The sequence below is a fragment of the Periplaneta americana genome, chromosome 7 (assembly GCF_040183065.1).
Source record: "Periplaneta americana isolate PAMFEO1 chromosome 7, P.americana_PAMFEO1_priV1, whole genome shotgun sequence".
Taxonomy (NCBI): Eukaryota; Metazoa; Arthropoda; class Insecta; order Blattodea; family Blattidae; genus Periplaneta; species Periplaneta americana.
Window position 1 is genome coordinate 43,945,591 of NC_091123.1, and position 27,705 is coordinate 43,973,295.

The 27,705-nt window shown below is 34.8% G+C and overlaps 1 protein-coding gene across 13 annotated transcripts in view; it reads left to right on the forward strand.

Moving 5' to 3' along the window:
* numb (NUMB endocytic adaptor protein) overlaps positions 1-27,705 on the forward strand; it is an 847,398-nt gene that overhangs the window by 671,896 nt on the left and 147,797 nt on the right. For 7 of the 13 annotated variants that reach the window (XM_069830639.1, XM_069830640.1, XM_069830645.1 and 4 more), the window contains one exon: positions 4,804-4,965. The exons of 5 other annotated variants lie outside the window; for them this stretch is intronic. In XM_069830639.1, coding sequence (XP_069686740.1) covers positions 4,852-4,965 — 114 coding nt within the window. In that variant the 5' untranslated portion in view covers positions 4,804-4,851. Of the gene's footprint in view, positions 1-4,803; positions 5,060-27,705 lie in introns of those variants that run through there. One more of the 13 variants, XM_069830652.1, reaches the window with a different exon arrangement.

Below are 27,705 nucleotides of genomic sequence, written 5' to 3' on the forward strand. Positions count from 1 at the left end.
CCGAGTCGAAAGTTACAAGCAAAAATAGTTCTGTTGAAATGAAATAATTTTATTCCTCTGTAACCTTATTTATATGTATTTATCTGTACATCTTACACATACTGTATTCATCTGACGTTGTTTACGTTGTCTACTTACAGCATTCCATTCAGTGCGCTGTCGGAGGGATGGGGATAGGAAACTACACTAAAGCTATGCAGATAGCGTAATGTGTAACGGACATGGTCGGTCCTGATATGCACGTCTGTAGACAGCAGTGTATGTGTACAAGTTGCAGTGTCCAGTCGATCAGTCCTAGTGAAATGGAGGAGTACACGAGAGTGGAATAAGCAGACCTGATTTTCGAATACGGATGAGCCAATGGGAACTGTAGACAAGCTCACAGATTGTGTCGTGTTGAGTACCCACGTAGGAGACATCCGGCCCATACCATTTTTCCACGACTGTTCCAAAAATTAAGGGAAGGAGGGCACGTGGTGCGTACAATTCCATTTCCACACAACTATTTTTGCTTATAACTTTCGACTCAGTCATTTCCGGACCATGGTTCCTTATCTCAAACTGATACATGTGCCCTTCGCCATCGACACTGAAAGTTTATAACACCACCTCGGAAACACTCTGTATTAGTTTACCGATTGAGTGCTCATCCTGCATCTGATTTACATAGGTTAAAATGAGTTACGTAAGATGCCTTGGGGGAGACTTATGGGTCAAATGTACACGGTTTCATAAGCTCTGCGAGGATTGGAGCAAGTCATTGTTGTCTTGGCTTTGTCACAGAATCCATTTATGGAGGAGATACGTAGATTTCATCATCATCATCATCATCATCATCATCATCATCATCATCAAATGCAATGATTTATTAAGGAAATTTATGAATTCTTTACCATCGTATGATTGGTCTTTCTGTTATAAGCTTACTTAATCGTAGGAGCTCTACGAGTAAAACTTCTTTGGGAAACTTTCGTGTCTAACTTGTTTATACGGTCATGCTATTGCGATAGATAACTGTAATTTTTGTCTAATTTGCTATAATTCCCTGACTTCTCTGGGATCCATTGTGTCTGACGTAGTCTTGCAGTAGGCCTATCGAGTTCTTTAATGTAAAACACATTTCTGCTATTACTTTTATAGATGCATTCCCGTTGTTTTGCTAAAATCCAGATTCATAAAATAATGCTGCTGCAGTCATCATTCCATAACACATGAATTGTAGGTAGTTAATGCATTCTTGTATAATTTTCTTATTGAGGTTCTATAACTCTTTAAGTTTGTGCTATGGAATTATGAAATTTGTATATGAGGCATATAACGACGTGTGGTGCGTGTATGACAATTTCTATAAAAATGATGCAAGTATTTTGGGCAAGAATAGGCCTAGCTTAAAGAATTTCGCTCTTTTTTATTTTACTCCTGTACCATTGTTTACAAAAACCAATTAAAATAACTAAATGTAATAATTGTCTACACTCTTACTTCATACTATTCTCAAGTAACTTCTTGTCGGAATATTTTTCTATGCCACTTGAATTTTTTAAAATAATTTTCCAAAATTTATTTTTCCCTCTGCAACAATAAAGATTTTGCTAATTGAAAAATGTACCAGCTATAAAGATGTGTCTGACATTGAAATAAACCACGTACAAAATAAAGCAAGTGTAAAAAATTTGAGAAAAATCGTCCAATTAGTTTCTGAAGTATGGATACGTACTTACAAAAATGAAACTTTCGGAGAATTAAACCTGAAGTTTAGGATTATAAAGAAGAGCTCCATCATGGTATCGTATATAATAATTACTTTGCAGCAGTTCCTGATGGCATTTGAAAATAAAATATGGCAACCTAATCTTTAAACATCAGGGAATAAAATTAAAATAAAATTAGGATATCGAATTCTTCACCATTTTCATTGACATCTTTTCTTATAAAAATAAATTTTTAAATTTACATCGTGTGGATTGGAATCCAAAGCTTTTATTTTGTGGTCGATGTTTTAATTAGTTATTTAATAATGTTGTACCAACTCCGCTGTCATGTAGTGTCGAACTATCTACCTCTTTGTTTCTGTCAATTGCACGTACACTTCCCAACCAAGCGATTCGTGGTTAACTGCGATTTATCTCCATTTCATAGAACTGGATGTTTATCCCTTGTCTTGTATTTGTTCTGTAATGTCTCCGCGGTGGCTCTTCACACAGTTAAGGAGAACCACAATGTGAGATACATACTCTCCACTACACCGCATTGGCGTGTAGGTCTGTACGAAATAAAGTAGAGTAAGGAGAAGAAAGAAAAACCAATGTAGAAGTTATATTTGGAGACAAGTGTAAGAATGATGACTATAACATCTTGAAATTGTAAGGAAAAATTTCTGCGTTGTACGTTCGGGCCCACTTCGCCACCAATCATTTTAACGTCCTTTATCATCCATTATTCACTAGTTTCACTTCAAAGAAATGTCGCAGGACGTAGTACCGTTGACTTGCACACAGATGACATTGTTCTGAGTGTTGTACTGTATAATAACTGAATCGATAGGGTAATAAATCACGCTATTTACAGGAATGCAGCCTTACGGACTGCAACAATGATTATCCTTGCTACAGAAGTGGTAAACACAATAAGCAGGACCCGATATTTTTGGTAAACAGTTTTCAAATTGTTGGTGAGAATGAATAAAATATCGTACTTATGGAAATGACAATAATTTCGTGAAAAGTCCTGATTATTTTTTTCACCACATTCATACACAGTCTTAATTACGAATAATCTTTTACTATACATTATATTTGCAACTTTCATGGAAAAATAAAGAACTGTTCCCAGCACAATCTGAACACACGCTCTCGCCATGAAACAATACTAACAATACCATCCCATCGCACCTCCTCATACTCATCCTCTTTCACAATAGCCCTGCCAAGACTCTGGAATTCGTTACCTGCTAGCATCAGGGACTGTCGAAATAAAATTGAATTCAAACGCAAACTTATTAGGCACTTTGTCAGTAATTGAGACTCGTTCAGACATGGTTTCTTGTAAATAGTTCTCTTAATCCATCACAAAATATTTCAATATTCGGTAATTTCATCACTATAGAATTTTGTTATTCTAGGTTTAATTTGTAATTCAGTAAATACAAAAAAATTCTTTGTTCTTAACTTCTATGATAAAATGTCTAGCTGTCATTAATCAGGTAATCTTGTCGTACTTTAATTTATATTGTAATTGTAATTGTAAATTTAATATTAATTGTAATTTTATTCTTCATATTATTGTTGTAATCCCCTGGTAGAGGGGCAGAGAAGGCCTGACGGCCTTATCTCTACCAGGTCAAATAAATAAACTACTGCTACTACTACTACTACTACTACTACTACTACTACTACTACTACTACTAATAATAATAATAATAATAATAATAATAATAATAATAATAATAATTTTACCCTTTGTAAATTAGCCTTGTTATTACTTAAGTCAGTTTTATAAAAAAAACTCAATCACCAGTGCTCCTATATGGCATTAAAGTGTCTAGGCCTGTAGAATTCCCTGGTAATTTGTCTTCCTATTCTTTTGCAGAGCTAACATCACCAAAACTAATATACTGTTTTTCTTTAAAACAATTTCCTTTTTTTCGTTTTTGTCACAGGAATGAAGATTTTTCGCTGAGGCAGCTAATTTTCTCGAAAATTCTTGACAAAATTTGCTGTCATAAATCAATCACATTTATGATAAAATCTGCATATAGGCTACTTCTTGGTGCAAGCGCTGGCCTTCTATGCCCAAGGTTGAGGGTTCGATCCCGGGCCAGGTCGATGGCATTTAAGTGTGCTTAAATGCGACAGGCTCATGTCAGTAGATTTACTGGCATGTAAAAAAACTCCGGTGGGACAAAATTCCGGCACATCCGGCGACGCTGATATAACCTCTGCAGTTGCTAGCGTCGTTAAATAAAACATAACGTTTAACATTTCTTGGTGCATCTCTATCACATTTCGTGTTTATCCCTAATAATAATAATAATAATAATAATAATAATAATAATAATAATATATAACTTGGTCCTGGCAGTAAGTCTCGGGCTACGGTTTGGAGTCCCTCCTCCTTGGGGGGGGGGAGGAACCTACAGCTACATGTTTTACTTCAATAAGAAGCAACTAATTGTAACTGTAGTAGGAAACTTAGATTAAAGTTATCGAATGATTGTTTTCTTGCATAAAAAAGAACTCGTTCGGTCCATATTGGTTGATGATATTAGTTTATTTAATTTATAGGTGCAGGTGATACCGATTTTCCAAGCATGTAAGTTTTATATAATAAATTTTCAATTCTTTATGCTCGAAAGTTCGTCTTACGTAACTATTTGCATTTGTGCGGAATATATTTTTTTTGTTAAAAGTATTTTTTTCTTTTGAATATAGAATTATGTCTGGTTTTGTACACCCCTGGTTATATCCTTTTACAACTTTCAAGGTTCTGATTCTTTGCGGAGGTAGCACTATTTGTGGGCTGAATATGGGTGGGTACTGCGAGAGGAAGAAGGGTTATACTAATATGAAATCCAGGTGTCAGGGGCCTGTTGTCACAACGTAATGTAGGTATTACATGTAGCCTAGTTGGAATTCCGTTCCTTATCGCAATTTTTCCTCAACTGCTAATGTTTATCTATGTATAGATAAAACTTAAGTCTGGTGGAGTTAGATAATGGTATTGGAGAAAGTGTTGTTGAATGCAGACGTAACCCAAGTGTCCCGCCATGTCTGAGGGTAATTGGTGTTTTATTTTGTTTGACAGCGGCTTGGCTTGTTTAATTGAAGAACGGACCCAGTTCCATCAAGTTATATGAATTTTTCGCGCAACTTTTCACTGTACGATAACCTAAGTGATGTGAACAGTATCCAGCAGAGTTCAAAGCAAGAGGAGACATGGTTCAGTGACTTTCTTCATAACTCTGTGGTAATAAATATGGATATTTACAACCAGAAATTTACCCGTATTAGTGGATGTGGAGTCCTGTTGTGTAGTGAAATTAGTTCGACTTCAGTGTCAGGTGTGTATCTTATATCGTGCATGACTTGCATGCTTATCAGTGATTGTCAACCCATGCGTGTCTGTTCCAATTTGCGAGCATGTCCCCCCCCCCCTTGCATTTTCGTATTTTGTTAAGTGTCAGCAACACTTTAATTACATGTGAATCATAAAACGTAGTTTTTATTGTGTTATGCGCTATGTGGAAGAAGATTAACAAGTTTATTTTATTGAAATTATCCATTATTGCTTGTTCATTTTATGGCTAGGTATACCACATCATAGATTTTGACATAAAATATTCGTATACTAGGTCTTCTTAATTTCAAGGGCTAAAATATCTCTGAGAGTTCAGCTTTGAAGTATCTTAACGTGAAATGTTTAGGTTAAGTGAAGATATTAACGCTATGCATGTTATAATTATTAGTTACGTGAAAATTGTGTTGGCAGCCCTAGTTAGAGATGTGTGATGTTTAGAAGAACCTTTCTTAAACATCCGGAACCAACAATGAAACGGATTTCTGTCTTTAGTTTGAATTTCACAAGCTTTAAGTGAAGAAATGCGCTCTTAAGCTGATCGTCGAGTGACTTGATAATTATATTCAGCATAAAGTAAGTACAGATAATTGAATTTTAAATATAGTAAATGATGACGTGTTATGAGAAAGTCGTTTATGTGTGTTCTTAAGTTAGTGGAGTGGTGTTGTTTTAAAATTTATAATATACTAGCCGTACCCGTGCGCTCCGCTGCACCCGTTAGAAATAAATATAAAGTAATTACATAATTACAATAGGGCATTTGATCCAGGGAACATTTGTGCTTGATACAAGGATAAATCGTTTAATATGTTACTGAATTTAAATTGTATTTAAATAATTAAAATGCGATCATTTTGGTCCAGAGAGCAATCATGTGGTGCAATGACAATTCCTTTAACATGCTTGTTAATTGTTATTACATGCAACCATAGTTTAATGTAGATTGACATCATTTAGATTTAATGTGTACATAAACATTATTTTAAGAAATACAGGAAACGAATATTCAGAATAGCCTATCAAGTTTTCTGTGCATAAGAAGCTATTTTAATCTCACCTGTTCTCGATTCACTCAGAAGTTACTGTAATAACATTAGCATTATGTCCATCTAGAGAAACTACACTTTCCAATGGTGAAATAATAATTAATTAAATAAATCGGTTAATTTAGCTTCCGATATTACTTCATACAAACACAGAAATATTCTCGGTAGGCTATATTTCATAGCTTTCGACTGTTGTTGTCCAAGGCCTCTTATAGACGAAGTCATTTGTTTTTTTATTTCGTTACACCGCCTTAGATGGCAGTAGTTTTAATTTTAAAACTCATTTATCTCATTAAATATCAGTCCTATTAAAATTTTTCAAGGAATAAAACTTATCGGAAATCATTTTTAAAGAAACTTTTGTTATGTAACATTTTTCACAAAAGTCAATAATAAGCGAGATATTTTTATTTATTTAATTCAGGCCCCCTTATAACCCCCTTTTAAATAACGTATTTTGAATGCCATATAGCCTAAAATCTAAGTTACAACGAACTTAATTTATATTCCAGTTTTCATCGAAATCCGTTCATCCATTATCGCGTGAAAAGGTAACAAACATCCAGACAGACAGACATACAAACAAAAATTTCACAAAAGCGATTTTCGGTTTCAGGATGGTTAATTATACATGTTAACACCAATTATTTTTGGAAAATCGAAAATTACCAGAAAAATTATGGCTACAGATGTATTATTAGTATAGATTATGGTAATAATTTGAGGGAGGTGGGATATGATGGTAGAGACTGGATTAATCTTGCTCAGGATAGGGATCAATGGCGGGCTTATGTGAGGGCGGCAATGAATTTCCGGGTTCCTTAACAGCCAATAAGTAAGTATTGATTATGGTAATTATCCATTTAAAGTAGAATATTTGACTGCAGGTAATAACGCCATCTCGCTTTGAGAATAAACTTTGATTTGGTATGTAATAATAGCTGTTAAATCGCCTCAAACTTACGAATTCCGGTAATCGACCGGACTTGGATTAATACGATACCTGCAACATAAATAGCACAAGAAAACTGGACTTTGTTCACTATATGCAGATGTTGTGCATCACTCAATGACAGTGACCTTGATTGAATTTTTTAAGTTATGTGGTAATAAGTATTGAGACGTTGTTTTATTTATTCCATAACATAATCTTGCATTTGTCATTTTTGCTTATAAACACGTTCTTTGTCCTAAAAAAAATAAGTGGCGTTATTACCTTCATTACAGGTAATAGCGCCAGTATACGTCATACTTTTATTTACTGTACTTGTATTGTAAAACCTTGTCACAAGTACATCTGTTGAAACGTACTCGTAGTCTACATTCCACAAGAAAGGCTACAAATGATCAATATCTAGTCAGTTGTAAATCATTTTTGAATGGATGGCGTTAATGCCCTCACTTACCCTATGTGTTTGACATTCGATAAATCTGATCACACTTTCTGTTAATATGGTGACGTCATTAAATACAGCAGGCCTTGGATGACTGAAATTATGATGTGTTTCAAACAAAATAATTTCGAATTCATTCAGCCATGATAAAACATAAAGGAGAAAGGAATGTGACATCATAATGAATTTATTTTTAACATAAATTTAAAACTTAAATGGAAATTTTCATTTTATTTTTATTTTTCCTACAAATGATTTTGTTTTCTTTCTTTACATTGGTATATCACATATGAGTATACTCATGGATTTCACAATTAATGTGTTTTATTTAAGATTTGATTGAAGATTTTGATAATATGTGTAAGTTTTAAAAATTGTAAACCTCATAGGCCAATTTTAGTTTGTAAACGAAACATTTTACATTCACTAAATGTAATTGTTTAGAACACTTTGTCGTTGTGACAACAGTTTAATACACTACTTTATATAATCCTTTTTATTTTTCGAGTTTCTAAAAGGGGGTATACAGGTTTTAATTTAAACGCTCATTCTTCATAAATTTACTGATCTTGTGCGAAAAATTGTGTGTATTTTTATTTTTCCAAATTTATTATTTGATTTTCCCTCTTTAAAGTGGCATATCACATATGATTATGGTAAAATTGTATTCATATTAACTTTTCGTTTTTCTGAGGGGGGTGTATGTATGTATGTATGTATGTATGTATGTATGTATGTATGTATGTATATAGGCCTACCATATTTTAACGCTTATTTTTTTGAAAGTTTTTCTCAGCTTCTATCGCTTATTTTTTGGAAAGTTTTTCTCAGCTTATATTTAATTTGGAAAGCTGAAATTTTCAGGAATTGTTTATTTGGATGGTTTACATGTGCTGAAACAACGTTTTTGAAATTTGTTAAATTTTGGACATTGTACTGAAAATCGTTGAAAAATGTGCAAATGTGGCAGAAATGGACGGGTTTGTCCAGCAGTATTTTTTTTTTCTTACGGGAATACCAAATACAGGCTACATCTTTTCTACATATAACCCTTTTATGAACATATGACATAGTGTAAAAACGAAGATAAATACTCCATCTTATACAAGTGAGTGGTCTGAATTGTATAAGATACAACAGAGCATATTATGAAGTACTGGTTCTAATGTTGCTTTTCTCTTCTCCTATCGGCGGTTTAGCCTAATTTTTAGTACTTCGTGAAATTACTAGCGCTAAGAGCCGATTAATCTCATGTTTATCATGAAATTAATTCTGTTTCTGAGAAATTCAAATTTTGTGTAATCCGATTTTTATATTACCCTTCGAGTTCAAATTAAAAAAAAAAAAATCCACTCTCTAGTTCCGTCGCAGATTTGTAATATTACGAATCATTCAATATATGTTGTATGCGAAGAAATAGTTTCCATTGATGTTGGTGTGTATTTCAATGCTACTATATGTGACATCTGGGAGTGAAGTCTATATTTTCCCTCACGTGAAACCGGTTCATTATCGCGAGACAGGTTCCGTATCGTTTCACTTGCATTTAAACTTTACGTATCACACACCAAAGGTAGCAATGTCCAATTTCAAAATATCTCTTACTTTTTTTAAATTGTTAATACGTAGACGCATCTCTTTGTTGGAAAATAAATACTAAATCGTTTAATTATATTTGTAGACACTTAATTCTCCTGTGTTGTCAAAGTTGGATTTTTTTTTCAACGGTGCTTTCAAGTGAAAATGTTATTCAACGTTGAAATGATCAACATATTTTGCGTAGACCCGTGCATTACGACAGGGTCCATTTATCTGCCATGAATTTACAGTACAAGCCTTCGAACTTTACTTCCCTCCCAGAGGAAACCATGCTTAGGATTTTATCGCCATTTTAAATCCATTTTCCTCTGTTTTTAATTCTCGAAGCTCGGATTCAAAACCCAGCTTAATAACTGGAAGACCATCGTGGATGACCGCTAAAATTTAACACCATTATTTGATATGTGATGATTCTTCTTGTAAAATTGTTTTTTTATTATTAGAACCCGGATGTTTACGCATTTATTTTAGTTAAAATAAGCAGGCATATAGGCCCTAAAAAATAGAAATCCAGCTTAATAACTGGAAGACAATCGTGGATGACCGCTAAAAATTAACACCATTATTTGATATGTGATGATTCTTCTTGTAAAATTGTTTTTTTATTATTAGAACCCGGATGTTTACGCATTTATTTTGGTTAAAATAAGCAGGCATATAGGCCCTAAAAATAATAGAAATGGGCATTTATTATTCATGGAAACAGATAAAAAATAGACAAATACTTAATAAAATATCCCATACTGTACTCACTTTCCTTGGGTACATGTCACAACAAGATGCTTTTTAAGTTGTCAGTTGTCATAGTGAGCCGCCTGTCAGAGAGAACGTTTTTCATGGTGGAAAAAGATCTTTCTACTTCTACTGAAGTGATTGGAGCAAACTTAAAAAAAAAACTTATTTCAGAAGGACTCTCTCTACTTTCTTTAAGGGATCGGGAAAAACCGACTGTGTTTTGTCTCGAAAAGAGGGATGTGAGAAGGGATTAGAGACTTCAAAGTACGTATGACTTGTGCGTGCAAGCGACAACAGTAACAGGACCGGGAGACTTGCTTTTAATACTTCCCTCATCCCCTTTCTTTCGCTGGTAAATCCCGAAGTGACCTGAGCACTGAGGGTTATACTGTTCAAACATCTTTAAGAGACATAAAAGATGGAATCGGTAGAGGAGAAAAGTTAAAACTTCTTGGTAACATAATGTATTGCTGGAGAATAAGATTCTCAACAAATATTTGTGAACGGTGAATATATAACTTATTTTTAATTTGTATATCCGTTCTTTTTTGTTTTTTTTTTTATATAATATATTTGCGGTTTATTTTAAATGCATTAAAATCTAGAAAATGTACAAACACTTCTTAGAAACATAATGTATTGCTGGAGAATAAGATTCTCAACAAATATTTGTGTGAGGTGAATATATATTTTTAATTTGTATAACCGTTCTTTTTTGTTTTTTTTTATATAATTTATGTGCGGTTTCTTTTAAATGCATTAAAAATCTAGAAAATGTACAATAACGTCGTAAAAAAGCTAAAAAAGGCATGTAACCTTAAAATAGGCAACGGGATCTAAAATAGGCAAGAAAGCAAAATAAAAATTGGGCATATCGTCCCCAAATGTGTGGAAACGTGTTTATAACTAATAGGTCTTTCATGCATAGGCTACACTCAGTTTAAAAAAGGCATTTTGCCTAACATCGGGGTTCTATTTATTATTATATATATTTACAGTACTAATTACAAGTGACATTTAGATTATTCTATCCCATAAAATATAACGCCAAATGGGCTTATATGATGAGTTAGTATTAGGGGAGAATTGGGTAGTATCGCACATCAGGTAATATCGGACAGTGCGTTTCTTTCATCTACCACCAGATGGTAGTACCTGAATAACATGGTTACGTTTCTGTATGCGACATCACGGAAACGTAACCATGTCATTCAGGTACTATCATCTGGTGGTAGTTGAAAGCAACTCACTGTCCGATATTACCCGATGTCCGATACTACCCAACTCTCCCCTAATTCAGTAATTTGTGGACTGGGTACAACTGTGAGTTTATTTCTCGGTGTGGTTTAATTGGTATCGTTTCCCGCTACCAATCTAGCACACCAAAATTCAACATGCGACAGACAGTGGAGCTTTATCTCCTATTAGGTCCCTATATTTTACTGTGAAGGATAATTTAGCAAGTAAATTTGTTTCTGAGTAATACAGATCAGGAAAATATATTCCACAAATGCTTCTTGTTAAATTGCATTTTATTATTCCAAGTGACATTTACATTGTTCAGTTCCATGAAAGTATTGAGGGACTTAAGTGATGCTGATGGCAAGTAGACTATTAATTCAGTCAGTTATTTCTCTCTGTGGTTTAATTGATATCGTTTCCCGCTATAAACCTAGCAGATTAAAATTCCATTTCTGATAGGCCTATTGGTGCGTATGTTAAACTATTGGAGTAAAATCTAGTAACAAATTTGTTTCTGGCGAATACAGATGAGAAAATTATGTTACACGAATGCTTCTTTGTAAAATGGTCTTTTATTACTGGATGTCAAGTAATTACAAGTGGCATTTAGATTATACTGCCCCATAAAAGTATCAAGGGTGTTATGTGATGGTTCGGGAAGTAATTCAGTCAGTCTTGCACAGCGTACAACTGCGAGTTAATTTCTCGTCGTGATTTAATTGGTATACTAGTAGTTCCCCCTACTAACCTAGCAGACTATAATTCCATTTCCGGCAGATAATAGGAGTTTTATCTCCCGTTAGGGGGCTACATTGGATTTGGAATGGAATTTACGGGAGGGGGCCACTATGGCCCAGCACTGCGACCTGTTACGATCTATTGCGCTAATCGTCAAGCTACCCGCATTCCCAAACCCACACCGGCTGACTACACTAAGGTTCGCTGCGTATCTAGATTTCGAGCAGGCAACCCCCGCGTCCCTAGGCCAGCCCCCTCCGTGCGTCGTCAGCCGGCGATCGGGGAATGCTACGGGATTATGACGAAATGGAGAAATGTGACGGAATGATGTAGATGCGTGATATGGGGAAAAACGGGAGAAAGAAGCCCGAGAAGAACCCCAGCTGCGACCTTATCCGCTACAAGTGTCACTATGGATTTTTCAATGAAAAATCCCAGACTTAACCGGGACTCGAACCCGGGCGTCCTGCGTGACAGACCGGAGATTCATTCATTCATTCATTCATAGTGTTCTGTCACTGAAAACCCAGAATTCTCCAGTCTTTGCTATTTTCTGCCTTTCTCTTTGTTTCCTCGTATGATCCATAGCCTATAGGGGAGAGTCGGGTAGTATCGGACATCGGGTAGTATCGGACAGTGCGTTTCTTTCATCTACCACCATATGGTAGTACCTGAATGACATGATTACGTTTCTCTATGCGACATCACAGAAACGTAACCATATCAATCAGGTACTATCATCGTGTGGTACATGAAAGAAACTCACTGTCCGATATTACCCGATGTCCGATACTACCCGATTCTCCCCTATATCTTAATGTCGTCTATCATCTGGTATCTTCTCCCGTTCACCATTCCTTCGAGTGGATCCTTAGAAGGCAGTTTCTTCTCAACCAATGACCCAGCCAATTCCTTTTCTTCTTTCTGATCAGTTTCAGCATCATTCTTTCTTCACCCCACTCTTTCCAACACAGCTTCGTTTATTATTTTGTCTGTCCATTTCACACGCTCCAGCCTTCTCCATATTCACATTTCAAATGCTTCTAGTCGCTCCTCTTCACTTGGTCGTAATGGCCATGTTTCTGCCCCATGCAATGCTACACTCCATACAAAGCACTTCACTAGTCTCTTCCTTAGTTATTTCTCCAGGGATCCGCAGAAGATGCTCCTTTTTTTTTTATTAAAAGTTTCCTTAGCCATTGCTATCCTCCTGTTGACTTCCTGACGGTGGCTCATGTTACTGCTTATAATACACCCAAAGTGTTTGAAGCTGTCCACTTGCTCTACTGCCTCATTTAGAATTCGGAAGTGTACCTTGAGATTAGGGGGCATCATTAAACTATAGAGGAAAATTTAGAAGTAAATTTGTCTATAATGCAGATCAGACAAATTATATTTCAAAAATGCGTTTTGTAAAATTCTATTATATTACTCGATATTTATTAATTATAAATGTCACTTAGATTTTATTATTCTCCATTAAAAATATGAAAGGGCTTATGTGATGACAAAACGTTAATGCAGTCAGTTGTGTACTGGGTACAACTGTGATCTATCTGTAGTTTAATTGGTGTCGTTTCCCGCTACCAATCTAGCAGACAAACATTCCATTTCCGTCAGATGGTGGAGGTTTATCTCCCGGGTATAGGTTAAAGCTTGAATACGTATTTTACTCCATGGATGTTTTCGCATTCGGGCACGACCCCACGAGTGGTGCTCAGTACAACAACCGGAAGCCGTCAGAAATGGTTTTCACGCTTACGTCTTATCTACATTAATTCCCGTTTTCTTACAAATCTTCACTCCAATAAATTAATTTAGAAAGAGTACAGGTATAAGACATTAGTTATTTCCTCATACCACATAGTGGTGCGCGACACTGATAATTCGTTATTTTCAAGTAAATAAATAAAAGTTGAATTGATTTATTTACTTACCGCACGTGTGTTGTAAGTTTAACTTACAAGACCTACCAACAACATCGGTAAGGTTGTTAAAAACACGATCGCCCAAAAAATATATATTTGTTCACAAAATTATGGAAAAGAAGAGAACTAAATGATACAAAAATGTTTCACCTAACTTCTTATAATCATAAAATCTTAACCATTGGTTTTATGAATTTCTTATAGGGAAGTACTCTTTGAAGCTAGTCATAATTCTTCGTCAGTGGAGTCCAGAAATGTAGCCAGTGTTGGATATTATTGAGGCTGCCATCTTCAACTCGGCTTGTCCTTAACCGTTACATTTTAAACAGTGTCTCAGTCTGATTTTTGGCTTAAATATAAACATTTCTGTCTGAAGATTAGCGTTGAGATGTTGAAACGTTATGCGAAAACGTCTGCTGAGTGAGGTGCATACACAAACACGCAAAATTTGATCACCTTATCAAATAAATATGTTGTGTCTATCTAAAGAAAACTTTTTTTTTACAACGTAGCTAAGAAATATGCCTAACTCTTCAGTAGGCCTATTTTGTCCCTTAAACGCCAACGCACTTCTTTTGTTTATCTGACATGTCTTACGTAATAATACTGTAGGCTATCTTACGACTACCGATATAATTTTGTTTTCTTGTAGTTGTATTACATTGCTGGTGGTGTGGAAAAGAAGGCCTGATGGCCTTAACTCCACCAGAGTAAATAAATAAATATTTTTTTCACTATGAAGATTGTAGGAAAGATAAAAAAATGTTATTTCATCTATAGAGATATTATTACGATACTCAGATTAAAAACAGGAAATATTTTTTTCCTGAATAGTGTCATGGACCTTCTGTATTGGTTATGTGAAGCTCATGGGATCCGCGGACTAGTGACTGGGAACTAGCCTACTGCGGTTAACGATTCGAATGAGAAATGTCTTGTAGATAGGAGGGAGAAGTTCTCAAGAATTAGTAGAATTGTGGACCACAGATCAGGTTATACTAAATTGCTGTACTCCTCATTACTATAAAAACAAACTATATGGAAGGACATGAAAACATCTGATGTTAGAGTGTAATAAATTAGTGGCTTGTGCAGTAAATGCTGCAAACTAAGTTCATTAGACGTTCAAATAAACATTTTTCAGATTTATTTTCAATGAAGAATACCAGACATTCTGAAAGTTATTTGCTTCCATAATAATGAAAGATACACTCTCTCGATCCAATACTGAAGAGAAGCACGCATATAAATATCTACACCACACCGCCATTAAATATATGAAAAAGACCCAACCCCACTTGATTAATAACTATAAAAATATTTGATTTTTAATAATATTATTTTACGTAAGTTTTATAGCTTTAAGTAACATATACTATATATACTATATAGCCGCCACTCAGTAAAATATAGAAATCAAAATCTAATTTAAGTTATTCTCTACATCTACTTATATAACCCCAAAACGTTTCACTTTCATATCATCAATATAGCATTAATTTGTATAATTAATGAAAAATAGTCACATCATGGCATTAACTACAATAATATTTCATTTCTAATGGTAATAATATCATCAAACCATTTCAAGTGTTGTAATTTTTAATATCCAATACACAGCTGTACCCAGAAAATTACACACCACAGAATCGAAACTGTAAATTATTTTTAGTAAGTTAAGTTTTGAATAACCAATTTAATTTGAGCTCTAAATATGTCAGCATTCTTGCAGATAATGGCCTTCGTGCAATATTGTTTACTGTAGTGTATGTTTTGTTTTATTCTGAAATGCAATTAGCTAGTTCTCAAAACTGACGACACATGGATTTTGTAAAATGGGAAAATTATGTTGAAAAATTGACATTTCACTGAAAACTACTATTTTTCTGAAAAACTTTGAGTTCCAAGCTTCAAAATGAGGGGCCATTTATTAAAATCCGTTCAGCTGTTTTCCCGTAATTTCCATTATCAGTTCAAATATATATATATATATATATATATATATATATATATATATATATATATATATGATGTTTAATGTCACATTTAAAAAATTTGGCTTTGCGACATCATTTCTTACATTATAATACAACTTAAGTTCTGTAGTAAATAGAATACATTTCTCATACCACTACTGTTTATGGGAGTTTCAAAAGTATGACATTAGATTTGGAGATAATAATAAAAGAATAGAACCAAAGGCTTAGTGATAAATTAATGTCTTGTATTACTTAGTTGATATGAATATTCACAGATTTGTTACCTTCTTTATCTCTCTTGCTGTCTTGGTAACACATGTGTGGAGCGGAACATGCAAATTATATTACGAAGTAGGTAGACCAAGCTTACGTCACGGACGTAGAAAGTACCCCCAGATTGTTCCTGGCTTCTATTCATTTCTCATAGTTTACTGGTCACGCCAGGGTCATCATAACCGACATTGCAGGAATATAAATTCCAAGTAAATACCCTAAGGCTTGTGTTGAGACTTGCAGTTCTGTCGTCATAATGAAAACAAGGAGCGATTCTTGTGCATACGCTTTGGAGTATGCATGAACCTTCACCAACGTAGGCTACTTTCTCTCTTACATGTATCTCCGCATCTTGCATGTTTGAATAAATTTTTGTTAGTTATATAAAATATACGAGCGATATATGTTTATCTTGGGCACCATATTTTCTGATGTAATATTGTCTATACCCCGGTGAAAGGTATGCAAATTGGTGCATATTTCTTGGAATAAAGGTAATTACCAGGGAAAGGATTTATATGTAAATACATATTTACTTATAAAGCTAATATAATTTATATTTTGCATTATCTTTATGTTTCACAATGTGTAGGGTTGAAAAATCCTACTTTTATTTTCCATATTTTTCCATATTTTAGAGTTTAGTACATATTTTCGTTAATTTCCATATATTTTCCATATTTCATATAAAACAGTCCATATTATATTAGGTTTAACAATAAAACAAAACAAAATTCCATTAACTTTTAAAAATACATTTCAACAATAGAGATTTAAACACATGTTCAGTAATCCCTTTAACATCAGAGTTATTTGAAAATTAGCAGTCCTATCAACAATGGGAAAGTAAGTTACAAAACTGTATTAATTTAATTTAAAATTTTTAACAGACTTCAGTTGTGCAGCTCAACAGTTAAATGCCAGTCAGAGTACACATAGGTTCAGTTTTGTAAATCATACTATAAAGACGGTAAATATGCCAAAAGTACGTCATTCAGTCAATTTAAAATCAAAACTAACAAGTTACATTTCAGAATTTAAAGAAGATGGTTTATCAACTGACAATAAAATATTATTTTGTAATTTGTGTCAGTGTGCAGTATCATCTACACAAAAGTTCCTGGTGCAACAACACATTACAACTAGTAAACATCAGGCCAACAAACAACTAAATTCCAAGCAGAGACAATTGTTTTTAACACAACCAACAACATCGAATGTAAGATCTGAGTTTAACATCGACCTGTGCCGTTCTCTCATCTCTGCTGATATTCCTCTCTACAAACTAAAGAATAAGGTCTTCAGGGAATTCCTTGAAAAATATACTCAACATACAATCCCGGATGAGTCAACACTTAGGAAGACGTATGCTCCATCCATCTACGATGAGACAATACAGAAGATAAGAGATGAAATTAAAGATAGTTCAATTTGGGTTTCCATTGATGAGACTCCCGACAAAGAAGGTAGACTTGTTGGTAATGTAGTTATCGGTTTGTTAAGTGAACAATATTCTGAACGAATTCTTTTACATTGTGATGTTCTAGAAAAGTGCAATAACAAAACTATAGTTAAACTGTTCAACGAAGCTATGGGTATCCTGTGGCCAAAGGGTATTATGTACGATAATGTGTTATTCTTTATTAGCGATGCTGCCCCTTATATGGTCAAAGCTGGACAAGCATTATCTGTTGTATATCCTAAATTGACTCATTTTACTTGTGTGGCGCATGCATTTCATCGTGTGGCAGAAGTGGTCAGAGACAATTTCCCTAAAGTAGATTTGTTGATTTCATCAGTGAAAAAAGTATTTCTCAAAGCTCCCAGTAGAGTTAACGTGTTGAAAGAAATGTACCCTGAAATTCCATTGCCACCAAAGCCAATTTTAACTAGATGGGGTACATGGCTAGAAGCAGTTGAATAATATGCCGAACATATAGACTCTATTAACAATGTTCTCCTTGCATTGGACTCTGAAGATGCAGTCTCAATTGATACTGCGAAAACAGTTACCTGTGACATAAGTGTGAAGAATGACTTAGCTCACATTCAGCATACATTTTCATGCATCATAAAAACGCTCAAAAGTCTCCAAAATAGGCACCTTTCACTATCTGAAAGTTTTGAAATTATAAATAGTACTGTGGAACAACTGAATCGTGGTAGAGGTAAAGTTGCAGATGCAGTAAGAGCTAAGGTGGACACTGTACTTTCAAAAAACCCTGGATATGAAGAACTACAAAAGGTTGTTGCTGTGATGAGTGGTGAATCAACAGTGAAGATTAACTTGGACTTATCCCCAGCAGACATTGTGAAATTGAATTATGTACCAGTTACTTCTTGTGACGTCGAACGCTCTTTTAGTCAGTATAAATCTATCCTCAGAGACAATAGAAGAAGATTCACTTTTCAGCACTTGAAAGAAATGTTTGTAACCTATTGTTATGGTAACAGACAATAAAAATTGTGTTTTGTTGAAACTACATTGGAAGATAAGGTACGTCCATTATATTTTTTGTTTAGTTTGATTAAAATGTACCAATATTTAACGTACATAGTCATTTTTTTATAATTTTAAGTCCATATTTAATTCCATATTTTGGTAAAAATCCATATTTAATTCCATATTTTGGTAAAAATAACTACATATATATTTACATATTTCATATATTTTTAGTCCATATAAATCCGTTCCCTGGTAATTACATACAAAGACATTTGAATTATTGCTGCATAAAAGAACGGGTATGAGTTGGCACGCAAACACGACAAATAATACGTTTTGACGAACCAATACTTTTCTTTAATCAAGATGACTTTAATTCAGATTTTCTTCAATGTGTACTTTTAAAAAGTTTCAGTACTTTCTTGGAAAATGTTCCTTCGGCTCTTGCATTTGAATATTCAGAAGGGATGAAATACAAACATCTGTGGCTCACTAGACAAGAGAACCGGAGATTTATGGACGTAGAACTGTTTGTGAGCTAGAGCGGTTCTGGTCAAAATTGACGAAAGGAACATTTTGAATTTGTTTCATATATTGGATGCATGAAAGGTTCACAGAGTGCAGAGAATGCTTCCAGGTACATGGTTTACAGGGTACTTATACTTACAGACTAGACTTACGGGCTAATACAATTTTATCGTCGATGCTCTGGTGGATGTACGTGGGCCAACTAGTGCCAAGGGCGTTTACGGGCTGTTCAGTCTACTGGGACTTGGTGACCATCTTCCTCCTCCCTCGTCTGGTGTTGTACAATATTCTGATTCATTGTTTGAGACGATTCAAACGGCTGGGGTATCACGTCTCACCGTTCTACAGCCACAGAAGCCACATATATCTCGCGTGCGCTGCCACTGTGTTGTACTTCGCAGCAGTGATATTCGGTTTGCTTTATTCATCTTGGGATGAATTCATCCTGCTATGCTCTTCTTCACTTTTGCAGTCTCTCAACGTCTGAATTTCGAGGCATTTTGAAAGTTCATAAATTTTAACATCTACTTTATGAAAGTTCAGGATCCAGTTTGCCTCAGAACATTTTTTTTTTCGCATTAATTTAGTCGATCTCGTCGCTTCGGTCAGTCGACACCACAACCGTCCAGTTCGGTTCAGATATTAATAATAATAATAATAATAATAATAATAATGATGATGATTTATTTTAGCTGGCAGAGTTAAGGCCGTAAGGCCTTCTCTTCCACACAACCAGCAAAAAGTGTATATACATATGCATGAACTTGCAAAAAATTCAACAATTTGATTTAGATGAAAGTTACATGTATACAGGAGTTATTTACGAATTAAACAACAAAATACTATGAACTATTAATTAAACACTGAAATAAACTGGTAGCAGAATTAAACTAAAATACATAGAATGTTAATATATTTCAATAGAAAGAGATTATTATGAGACAATTTTGAAAATACAGCACAATCAGGATGATGTCTAAAGAAAAAAGTAACAGTGTAGTCAGTGATAGTTTAAATCAGTATGATTGGAGTGAAATGCTAATAAGGTTATCTTTTAAGCTGTTCTTAAAGGTGTTTGTTGTCTTGCAGCCCCTAATACTTTGTGACAAGGAATTCCATTGACGCGAGGTGGATATTGTAAAAGATGAGGAATAACAAGATGTTCTATGAAGAGGTATATTTAGCGTTCCACAGATAAGTGATCTGGTATTTACGTCGTGGTTAGAGTATAGATAAGAGAAACGAGACGAAAGGTAATTTGGTGTTGAGGTGTGCAGAATTCGAAAGAGTAAAGACAAAGAGTGTAAAGTTCTGCGTTCTTTAAGTCGGAGCCACGAGAGACTTGCGAAGGACGGTGATATGTGATCATATCGTCGGATGTTGCACACGTATCTGACGCACATATTCTGAGCTCGCTGTAACTTGACTGACAGTTCAAAACTTAGGTCACTTAACAAAACGTCACAATAATCGAAGTGCGACATTACTAGGGTTTGTACTAGGGTAAGTTTTAGTTGCTGGGGCAAGAAGTTTCTCAAGCGACTCAAAGAGTGAATGGAGGAACAGATTTTTTTTTTTTTATCGTTTCTTTAACTTGAAAATTCCAACTTAGATTATTATCAAAAAAGAAGCCAAGATTTTTTACGACAGATGAATAAGGGATTAGCGTGTTGTTAAGGGTAACAACTGAAAGATTACTGTTATTAAGGGAGTTAACTAAACGCTTATGTCCAATAATTATGGCTTGAGTCTTACTTGGATTAAGTGCGAGTCCGAAATTGGCCGCCCAAGTGGAGACAGTGGCTAGGTCACAATTTAACTTGTCAATCGATTCATTGATCGTATTGGGTCTGGAATGTATGTAAAGTTGTAGATCGTCGGCATAGAGGTGATATCGGCAATACTGTAAGTTCTTTGATATTACGGAGTTACGCGCATTACGAAGAGAATGGAGCGAGACGGACCTCATGGAAAATCACGATGTATGAAGTTTATCTCACGCTTCTGTTTCCATGGTACCGCGAGTGACATCAGAGTAAACCTTTCATATCAAAACGTTACAGTTTTTCTCCTTTGTAGCTCGAACATAGATGTTTCACGTCAAAAGGTTTGAATGTTAATGTAATACTTTTTTTTTTCCGATTACATCATTGCAGCGTTAAATGAAATAGTTAAATCAGTATGTTACGCTTTGTTAATTAACGTTATTATCGACAGCCTTGCAATCTTTTTGTGTGTTTGCTTTGTTTCGCGACCGGTATGACAAACACTGTCCCGCTGAAGCTTTTGCACACTCTGCTGTACAGCATTTTTATTAACTGTGTAATATTTGGATTCTCCCACTGGTTGTTAACGTCATGCCCCCCTCCCCCCTGCACAGCTGTATCAGTACCACGCATGGTTTTAATTGAATGTATAGATTCGTATCTGAATGCATTGGACTCTGTGACCCTAATTGTTAACAAGAACAAATATGTATTGTTTGCCTTCCCTTCATGCACGTAGTTAATTGGATGTTAAGATAAAAATAGACGTAAATGTAACTGCTGTCATTCTTAAAACAACTGTGTCATATTTTCTTCTCCTCAGAAACTTACAAGGTAATCTACTATTCGTTTTATTGCAGTGTACAGACAGATTTACGTAAGACAACTTAAGATAGATTTTTTTTTATTTCAGTAGGTTATTTTACGACACTTTATCAACATATTAGGTTATTTAGCGTCTGAATGAGATGGAGGTGATAATGCCGGTGAAATGAGTCCGGGGTCCAGCACCGAAAGTTACTCAGCATTTGCTCATATTGAATTGAAGGAAAACCCCGGAAAAAACCTCAACCAGGTAACTTGCCCCGACCGGGAATCGAACCCGGGCCACCTGGTTTCGCGACCAGACGCGCTAACCGTTACACCACAGGTGTGGACCTTAAGATAGAACATAGCATGTAAGTCTTCCTTAATAATTGCGCAACTAAACAATAGTTTTAAACTTTTGTGTCGAAATGTTTGCGAATGATTAGATCAGAGTCTTGGGGATGTTACACCCGCCTTCAAAATCTGACATCTCAGGGGGGGGGGGGGAGGAAAAAAAAACATAGTGTGATTTGAATTATATACATATATATATTATATATATATATTTATACTTATGTGTGTAAGTTCATTAATTAATATAGTCTAATATAATTAGACAATGCTTAGAAGTCTGTGAAGCAATAATTTATTATTTACAGTAGGGGAGACTGTTGTATCTTTAGCATAGTGTACCTTTGAACATTTTTTGTTTTTTAATTTTTACTGCTACCTAGAGGACTTAAACTGAAATAGATTGTATAGAAAGCCGCTAATTAGCTCTGGTCGTAGTTTCAGTTTGATTTACTGCAAAGTGTGAGTTTTATAGATAAAAGTTTTTTAATACCAAAAGTAAACATTTCGTTCATTGATATATGTTTTCTAACACAAAACCAGATTGTATTTGTTAATATCTTTCAAGTACGGTGTGTTCCCTATCATGTGGTGAGTAATAACATATTTTAATTTCCATGATTTATTCGCATCTTTAGTTTTGGGAGCCATATTTGTTCAAACGTGCACCCTCTTGTACCTTTGAACACAAAACATCTTGTACCATGGAACATTTTTCAGGTACAAGATACTATCGGTTTATGTTCTTCTTTTATTTTAAGATCATGCCACGAAGTAAGTCTGGAGTTAAGACGCCCCCATTTGATACGGATGCCTTGAAGAAAGCTGTTGAAGCAGTTATTGCTCCTCCAGGAAATAAAATCTCAATCAGAGAAGCCTGCACTGATTTATGATTGCAAATTCATTTTAAATATGATTGTCAGTTTTTACAGCTATATTCCCACCTATATTCCATGTGTTCCAACTTAAAAGAGAGTATGTTTCAAGGTACATGAACTTCTTGTCCTTTGAACACATTACATATCATTTCATTTTATTTTTTCAATCCTTAATAGATCTGTAAAACAGGAAAATACATAGAGGAAGTTGTAAAAGAATATTCAATAATTATTTAATACATTTTTTATTTTAAAAATTTCATTTCCCAAAGTTAAAAAAAAAAATAAAATAAAATGTGAAAAATGTTTAGAGGTACAACAGTCTCCACTATATCAAATTTAAGTGACTGAAAAATTTTTAACAATTTTATTAGTTCCAGTAATTGAATTTCTAAGTCGAATAATTAGTTCAATGAAAGCATGTTATGGTATCTTATTTAAACCAAAGTTTTTTCTTCTTTTTCTTTATCTATTTAACTTCCTTTCTGGGTTTTAATAGCCAATGCCCATAGGTAAGGGGTAATTCTTTGCATCACACACGAGACATGGGCAATGGAGGAATGTCTTATGACTATTAAGCTTTCTTGAATATTCTGTACCAGACATTTCCAACTGCTGGCTCTGTGGCATCACATGTCTCTGCTTTTGAGCTCCTTGAGAAGGGAAGCATAGGTAAAAAACCAAAGTAGGGGGAGTGGCAATGGAAGGGATGGAAGACACAATTATTCTCGCTCACATGCTCTACCAGCTTTGAGAGGATAAACGCTCTCCGACGTCACAGGTTGGCCAGTTTGAAATGACTGTTCTGTACCAATAGTACACTCTGTGATCATATGGCCACAAGGTCGGGGCAGACCTGAAACGATCTCTGGTCCGTTTTCTTTGTAGGCGGATATGTTAGCACGAACCTTAGCATAAGAGTGTAAAATCAACGTAATCAGCATACATTTGAACATTACTAAACATGAGTCACACATATGTCATGGATTCTCAGAATTCGTTTTCATGCACTAGATCACTCATACGTATTTTGAGGAACTGACCAAGGTGGGCTGGACCACTTTTCTCTTCTTCTCCCCGTCGATATCCTTGTAAACAGACGAGCATACGTATTTATTAGCACTCTATTGAATGTTGTTATCCTTTCAACATTAGGGTCATTGCTCTGTGTGATGGCCACTGCACCATATGTACTGAGTTTGTATAGTATATGAACATAACATGTTTGCTATGAATAGGGGTGGGTAGACAAGAGTGGGTACAAAATGGCAGTTACTATGCCGCGTCTGTGATTCAGCGTTAGCGCTCTGGTCTTCCATCCAGCCGGTCTGGGTTCGATTCTCGGGCTGGTAGTGATTGATTTTGTGATAGGCAAAATAGACGCAGAAAGTTCTTGTTTTCCTCTATCATTCTTCATTTTATCTGTCATCTGCAATAATTAAAAATATGCTGGGGAGAAGTATTAGGGGTACTGGTCTCTGATGTTATAGGATTTAGCCCTTCACCACAAGCGTCCAATTGTATATCATCAGAACACGAAAATAAGGAAGATTGGAGAATGCTGGGTTTGCAGTCAAAGACCCGCTCTTGGGCAGAAAACTTTGAGTGAATGAATGAATCCGCATAAAAAGATTGTCATTGAAATAAGCGAATTTTCAGAGACAAAAATCAAAAGATCTTTTCGTATTTCGTTGAATTTGAACTAAACTCGAGAAGAGACTATATCCTATTCATATTATGTTACACTACAGCCTGATAACTGGGCACATCACGGTACTTGAGAGGTGATCTGGCACGAAACCCAGTCTTCACGTAAGACAAAACAGCACATCACGTTGACAAAAAAGTCCTCTGTGGGAATCATTACTTTAGAGCAGCGTGGTAGGGGTTGCACACACCACGGTCAATGTTTGTGCGTGTTTGTTCCTTACAAATTAGGAGCTGAAATCAATATCACATTAATCGGACTTCCCATTCCATTCGAGCGAAATGTGTGTTTTTGTTACTATACCTCAGCTCGTCGGAGAATGTGTCTGACAGTTACCTTGCGCAACACTCGCAGCGTTGCCGATTGTAATGCAAACTGATGTAATAATGTTGGTGTACATTTTTTACCATAATAAATTGCCATGGCAACGTAAATCGATACATTTCAGTTAATGAGATATGGGGCTGCTCCTATACAATTTGCTCAATTAAGTTGTGGGTAGATTTAGGGAGTGTGCTGTTGGTACTGTAAAATTGTCAGACATGTTCTCTGGCTGGCTGCTCTTTAGAACTGTTTTCTTCTTCATGGTTGTTGAATAAGAGAACTTCATCAGGAAATGTGTAGATTTGTGTTAACTCGGGTAGTAGAGTAATTCGTTATTAAATGTTACTATAAAGATCATACGAAGACATGGAGGCGTTTCGCTGCCTATTAAGTAGCCTTATGCAAAATTGTTTTATTTCACCTTTTCCCAGATTGCTTAGATAAGTATTATTTTAAAGATTCTAAATTCCTTAAAGTTTATTGGATTAACATATCGGAAATGCAGTAAAGAAAATGGTAACAAAGTATGCAATCATTTTTACCTCTGCAGTAAATAGTACAACCAATAAGAAACAAGCAGAGGGCTCACATTAGATTATACATGCTGTTCTTATAATACCAGTTTCAAAGCCTTTGTTTTCGCACAAGATTTAATTTTAGGATCCTTGTTGATGGGACTTTTTTTTTCATTGTTTTAATGAATACTACCACGTTTCAGAATGTTAATGTTTTTTTTATGTAAATCATATTGAGCGTGTCTTAAGCTATTGATCAACAAATACTTTTATCTGGAAAGGTATTAAGTTTGGGACCAATGTTTATTTTTTATTTTATTTTATTTTTTTTTGTGCGGATGATGGACCCGAAAGGCTTACATTGCAGCCTGAGGCTTATTGTGCTTACCACTCCTGGGGACCCATGTTTATTAGACATTGTTTTCTTGTTTTGATGGATACTATCACTTATAGAAATACTGAATGCTTATACATACATTATTTAACCCTTAGAAGCTGGAAGACATAACTTACCACTATTGCACGCAAATGTCTAACTCTTAACCAGGGGTTCGTATATCTGCATAATCGAGTAAATTCGTGTTGAGTTCGTTAGCCGAGCGGTTTAAGGCGCATAAGATATGTCCGGCCAGCATATCGTGCCTAAGATCGCAGGTTCGCGTCCCGGCAACTGCAGTTAATTGAGCCTTTGGTAAAGGATGGGGAGGGCCCATGTAAAACAATCGGTGTAATGGTATGCATGGAAGCTGTCGGGGTTTCAGTTGACTACAGTGGAAATGATTTTGCTCATTTTTTAAGAAAAAAAATAAACATAAAAATATTGTTTTAATCAATTACAATGTCCTTAACGTTATACAAAATTTAAGAATATCAACATATTTGATATATAACATACAATTTATAACATATTATATCACGTCATGACCATAATACTACCTGGCCACTATAATGGACGCATTGCTTCTAAGAGTTTAATATATACTTTTAGATAATGAACTTGTTACCGGCGCAGCTCAGTTGGCTAAGGCGCTTGCCTTTCGATCCGGAGTTGCGCTCGGGCTCGGGTTCCCGCTTGGGCTGATTATGTTCTTTTCGGAGGTTTTTCCAAATTGTAAGACGAATGTCAGGTAATATATGGCGAAACCTCGGCCTCATCTGGCCAAATACCATTTCGCTATCACCAATCCAATCGACACTAAATTAATTAATTAATTTATTTATTTATTATTTTGCTAATAATTGTAACATAAAATATAATATATACAGAAAAACTTTAGCTCGCCCCTGAAAGAGTAGAACTCGTGCTCAGGGGCGGTTTCCTGAATTGAAGTTAATAATTATACAATACAATTTGTCTTATGTCTACTATGAAATTATAGTATATAAATTTAAATGTACAATTTTTCAATTTTTATAAAATCCATACATAACTTTTTAAATTTAATACTAGAACTATTAGAATTGACAAGATTAGGATATTTAAATATAAATTTGTTATATATTCTTGGGCCTAAATTACTACTATGATTAAATACTGTAACAGTGTTGCATTTTGGTTCAAACAGTCTTAAAGAATTCATACCTTTTGTTTCATAACTATGAGAATACAATTCAAAATTATTTCGATTTTTATATATGAATTTTCTTAATACAATATAATAAATTTGTCTTACGTTAAGTACATTAAAGTCTAAAAACAAATATTGAGATGGAAAATCACTAGGTTTATGAAGACATATTTTAATTATTTTCTTCTGTAATAAATAAAGTGGATTAAAATTGGATTTAAATGAGCTACCCCATCCTATAATTCCATACATAATTACCGATTGAAATAAAGTTAAATATATTGTGCGTAATAAACTTATTGACAAGTAATTCCTCAATAAAACAAAATAATATACTATTTTACGTAATTTATTAAAAAGGTAATTAATGTGTTGGTACCATTTTAAATGATTATCGAAAATTATGTCTAAATACTTAACTTCAGAGGACTCTTTAATAATTGGACATTTACACTGTATAAGACAACAGTCAGAATTATGTAATTTAATACTTAATATAGGTGTAGGAGGTTTGTTACATTTTTCAGATAATGAGAATGAAATAAAATAACCTAATACTTGATACAGCCTCGTTAAATAACCAACTAAAAAAAACCAAGCTGAAACATTAGCGAATTACTGCATAGGGAAAACCGACTGACCACGGAAATTCTTCGTCAGGATTTTCTAGCGTCTTATTAAGAGTGGATGTTAGATTTGCACGTCTATACCTCATATTCACATCCGTGACGCGGCTGATCGCCAGGAAGGAGCAGACCTAGTTCAAACACTCAATGTGGGCAGAAATCCACGCGCACGGCGTCT